This window comes from Hyposmocoma kahamanoa, unplaced genomic scaffold (genome assembly GCF_003589595.1).
Source record: "Hyposmocoma kahamanoa isolate Upper Pololo Valley unplaced genomic scaffold, ASM358959v1 87, whole genome shotgun sequence".
Taxonomy (NCBI): domain Eukaryota; kingdom Metazoa; phylum Arthropoda; class Insecta; order Lepidoptera; family Cosmopterigidae; genus Hyposmocoma; species Hyposmocoma kahamanoa.
The window spans coordinates 18,725,800-18,731,199 of NW_020654422.1; the positions used below are offsets into that span (position 1 = coordinate 18,725,800).

The window sequence follows — 5,400 nt, forward strand, 5'->3', positions numbered from 1 at the left end:
GAAAGGGGATTCACCAAATATTAAATACTGTTTGTAAATTTTAGTATGACACCGCGTGCGCAGTGATATTGACGTATTGTGATTTATTATAATGCCGCGGGGACGGGAATCGACTCGTCGTATCCTGAAAGGTCGTCGTACTGCTGTAAACCAAAATGAAATCGTGAGGATTCTTTATCAAGAAGTTTCGTCAGACGATGGAGATTTTTCTGCCGGATCAGATGATGAATATGATCCTGACCGCGACGTAAATAAACCAGACTCCAGCGATTTCGATTCGTCTTCTACCATATCTAACGACGCACCACCTGAACCGGAAGTTGAGCCGCCGTCGTGTGATCCAGAATTCCAGTGGAGCACGGGTACAGCAAGACCGCAGCGATTCGCATTTTTAGGAGAACCAGGTATAAAAACGAATCTCTGTCTTACACCGCCTGCATTGGCAGATATATTCTTTTCAAATGATTTCGTGGATTCATTGGTACAAGCTACAAATACTTACGCCCACAAAACGGTCAGACCCCTACAAAAATATGCTCGACTTAGACAGTGGAAAGACACGAACTACCAAGAAATGAGAAGGTTTATTGGCATGTTGCTTTACATGGGATTGATAAAATTACCAACCATAAGCCACTATTGGAGGACAGATCAGCTTTACAATTTGCCACTTTTTCGATCTATCATGAGTAGAAATCGATTTCAACTGTTGCTACGCAACTTTCATTTCTCTGAAAATGACGATACAGCTACTTCACGACTGCATAAAATAAATCCCACATTAGAAAGGTTTAACACCTTGATGCCCGAACTGTATTATCCTGAAACCGATCTTAGTATTGATGAGTCAATGGTTTTATGGAGAGGAAGGTTGATTTTTCGTCAATATATAAAAAATAAAAAGCATAAATATGGTGTAAAACTATATGAACTTTGCGAGTCCTCAGGAATGGTTCTGAAAATCCGTATTTATAAAGGTAAGAGCGAGAAACCTCCACCCGGTACACTTCATAGCACTGAAGTAGTATTAGATCTCATGGAAGGTTATTTGGATAAAGGTCATGTTGTCTACACTGATAATTTTTACAATTCACCGGATTTGACAAGACGTATTGGACAAAGAAAAACATACATTTGTGGAACACTGCGCAAAAATCGCAAAAATATCCCTTATGAAGTTACTAATGCAAAGTTGAAACGAGGAGAACTTGCTTCACAAGTTTGCAGTGACATTACCGTGTGTAAGTGGAAGGATAAACGAGATGTTTTAGTCATTTCCAACAAACATCAAGTTCAAATGGTGAACGTGCTAAACAAAAATGGTAAAATTTCGTTGAAACCCAATATTGTAGCGGATTACAACTTAGGCATGTCTGGTGTGGATAGAAGTGATCAAATGGTCTCCTACTATTCGTGCCTAAGGAAGACACTGAGATGGCACAAGAAACTAGCGCTTCATATTTTTGAAGTATACTTGCAAAACGCCCACAGATTATTCCGACTGAAAAATAGAACAACGAAAACGAGACTTCTAAAGTTCCGCGAAGATTTTATCACGCATCTTTTGGGACTAAACAATAATGTGGAACTGAATACCTCGGCACCATCAGGATCGTCTAACACACCGCGCGCACAGCCATCACAAGAAAACATATTGTCACCAGAATTGCCCGGACTCTCACGACCACCTTACCATTACCATTCATCGCCAGCAACTTGTGCTAGACGCATGGAGCATCCTTTGACTACGCGTGTTCATCCTGAAACTTTCCATTACCTAGAAAAAATTCCACCTACCACTAAAAAAGCTGTTCCAGCTAAACCTTGTCGAGTATGCACCAAAAATAAGAAACGAAAGGAGACAACATTCGTGTGTGCTATGTGCCCTGAAAAGCCTGCGTTATGTGTGGTAAATTGTTTTCAAATTTTTCACACCGACCCTCGTTTTGTTTGATTTTTTTGTTTCGCTATAATACCTTCTTTTTACTTTAGACTGTTGATTGTTGTAAAAAGAAGTTGAAACTAATTAGTAGGTAAAACGCACAATGATTATTACACGATACTTGCTTATTTTATTGTTTTTTTTGTTTAGAAGTGTCTTAGATTATCGAAAAAAAATTTAATTTAGGATCAATAAAGTTACTACTTTTTTATTGGGTGTTTTATTTGAGGTGCCAAAGTATACTAAAACATTCAAGTTAGGGGGCCCAATGGTATAGATTTCTTGTAAACTGTTAGGGAAGTGCTACGTTTTATTGCGTAGTTGGCCTCTTCCATGTTCGCTAGCTACGTATATATGCGTAGTTGGCAGTCAATGGGTTAAAGAAGTAAAAGACTTTCTTGGCTGTGACAGTTTTTATTTTTTTTAAATTGTAAGTGCACATTTAAGCTCCATCTCACCTGATGGAAAGTGACTATGAGGTTGACGATGGAGTATACACACCTAAATAATACCTATTCAATCTCACCTTGAAATGGCCCAAGTTATAATGTTCAGGAAACAAGTCTACAGACAGGTAATTCCAGTCCATAGCTGTTCAACATATAAATGTGGTAGCGTAACGCTTTGTGTGAACCTTTGGTATATCCACAACATAGGAGTGGAACCCAGGCCTAACAAAACGGGAGTTTCGTCTGCCTCGTGGCAGAATCTACACTCTATTAACTCTCTATCTATTAATAATATACAATAATAACTATTGTTCAAGCCACAATGCCCTGTTAAGACTCTAGTGAATATTCTGATACCATTCCTGTCCAATTGACTGTAAATAATAATAATAATAAATAATTTAAAAAACAGCCTATCCAATGACAGAGCTTCTCTACAGTGTTGGGCACTGTAGGCATCTACTAGTGCTTTGGAATGCTCAAAAATTTTGAATGTTTGCGTGGCTTTGTAGCCACACTTCGCGAGAGAGGTGTGTGCTCTCGTTCAGCAGAGTGAGCTTAGCTAGGCTGTGTGCTATCCCTATAAAGGGTTCAGGTCCAATAAAGATTTCCCTAGCACGTCAGAGTGGCCTGGAACCCAGCGCAGCACCCCCCTATTCCTTTCCCTGAGAGTATTCAGTATAGTTACACCGTTCTCTACTATCTTCGATGTTTAGGTGACTGAGGTTAGTGCGTGTAGAGCTGCTTGGCTATCTAAGTTTATATAAATATACCTGTGAACGTAACCTTCGCCTATCTAGTAGTATGTTCCCATACAGGGACACAATGTAGATTGGGAACTTCACACCCATCATTAAATTGCATTGCAGATATGTTCAGATTTCCTAGCAACGTTTTCCTTCACCTAAAATCTCATGATAAATTTCGAATTACATTTTGCATATAAATTCCGATAAACTCATGAGGTGCAAGCCTGGATTTGAACCCACAACCCTCTGCTTGAGAGGTGGTAGGTCAAACCATTAGGCTACCATGTAACACAGAAAACTGTAAGAGAGCTAAAAAAATCCTGTAGCCTTTAATTCTGTGACTTCAGCTCTGAAATGTTATATTGGTATGATCACAATACATGTGCTACTGACAATAGCTGTGTGGTGCTGCATAGGCCCTAGGTAAGCCACCCTAAAAATAATAATATTAAAAAATAAGAACTCTTGCAGACACAATTAACATACACATCATTTCTCTAAGTGTGTACTACCAATGATTTATTACACCCTTGACATCCAAAATGATTTACAAAAAGTGTCCTGTTATTGTACAGCTGCACAAACTATTTTATAATGTATGAAAACATATAATTTTAGAATATTATAAAACAATCTGTAACTTAAAATTTTAATTAGTCATACATTTGTAATATATTTCATAAATAATTACTCGGTCATTGTTGCAGAGTTTCTTTGAACATTCTATTTATTATTTTGTTGTTTGTCTTTGAAGTTTCTAGTTAATTGTATAAAACTACCTAATTGTTCATGTGCTTTCTTTTTAACCTCTCAAATCCAAAGACTAGAATAGACATGGCTTAATTTTTTCATTTGAAATATTGATCAACTTTTTCCTCTCGTTTTTTTATACGTTATCAGATGATTTAGAATTAGATCTTGTTTTTTTTTAAACTGAGTGGGGTGGCAGCTGTAGCAGTAGCTTTGACCTTCAGTGTCTTATCTTAGTGAACATAATCCTTCAAATACATTCAAGATTTGTCATCCATCACATTTAGGTGTCTCGTTAAGTTGCCATGATAATATCTTTTTCTGTAATATGTTTACTTCTTTAACTGTTAGCATCACAAAACATTCATTGTTTCTTGTATACCCAGTTGTTCCAGATATACCATTCTTAGCACTGTATTTGAATAATTACAAAGTCCCAGAGTTAGATTCCAAAAGTCCATAATGGTTTGAAAATACATTTATGAACTTACTTATTTTCTCTCTAACTGGAAGTTCCTTCCTTAGCGAGTTCAGGATCCTGTTATGGAAGCTTGTATAATGTGTTCAGAGAAGGGACTAGGCATTGGTCACCTTGAGTAACATCCACACTAATTAACTGGTGTCGAACCAGGGAAATCTCTATAGTATGAGTATCAGAGCAATAGAATTCACCCGAATATCGAACCCGGGATCTCCTCATCGAGTGCCCACAGTGCAAACTATTAGGCCACCAAGATTGTTAGACAACTGGATTATTCTTTAAGCCACGTCTTTAGTCAAGTTAATATACTGTTGTGTAAGGTAAAGTATGAGACTCCATAATCCAACAATGACATCTTAAGTATACTAATAATAATCTATTTATTGTTTCAGAGGCCACAACAACGTTACGCTTACTCTTTCATGGAACATAATCCCTAATGCAGGTCTGTTGCCAAATATTGAAGCTATTGGCCAGCATTCTTTCAAGTTCCCTACAGAGTACACTCAAACGAGAGTATGATCTCCGCCTAGTCGAGTGAAGGTTATTTTCCTTACATAGGTGAGACTGTGACTGTGTGTGCAAGATCGGGAAATATATTGGTTATATTAATGACAGGACTTTAATTTAGAACACCCTGTAAATTTTGCTCTTTTTATATTAAAATTTAACGTGTCCATTACGATAGCTGGACCAAACGAGATACACAAATCAAACTGTGCTCATTATTTACTATTTAATACCTTTATTGACGTATTGTCTGCCTAAGAGCTAACTTAAATATTAAAGAAATTAAGTAGCCAGCCAATTAGACGTCAGTTTGGCTGACCACTTTACGTTTTTCATGGTTCTAGCAGTATATAATTTACTTTTTTTTATATAACTATTTACTACCTAAACATACTTTTACCAAAACATGCCAACAATGGTTTCTGGATTCTTTGCAAGCAATATTTTATAACAATTATATTAATTTCTAGTTGAATTCACTATTACAAATGTAAATTCCAATTGTAGGTATTAAGGAAT

The 5,400-nt window shown here is 36.9% G+C and overlaps 1 protein-coding gene across 1 annotated transcript in view; it reads left to right on the forward strand.

Moving 5' to 3' along the window:
• The window catches only part of LOC113235036 (signal peptidase complex subunit 3), a 15,038-nt gene extending 9,973 nt beyond the window's left edge, over nt 1-5,065 (forward strand). The window contains exon 8 of the mRNA XM_026470566.1: nt 4,764-5,065. Coding sequence (XP_026326351.1) covers nt 4,764-4,893 — 130 coding nt within the window. The 3' untranslated portion in view covers nt 4,894-5,065. The remainder of the gene's footprint in view (nt 1-4,763) is intronic.
• The last annotated feature ends 335 nt before the right edge of the window (nt 5,066-5,400 follow it).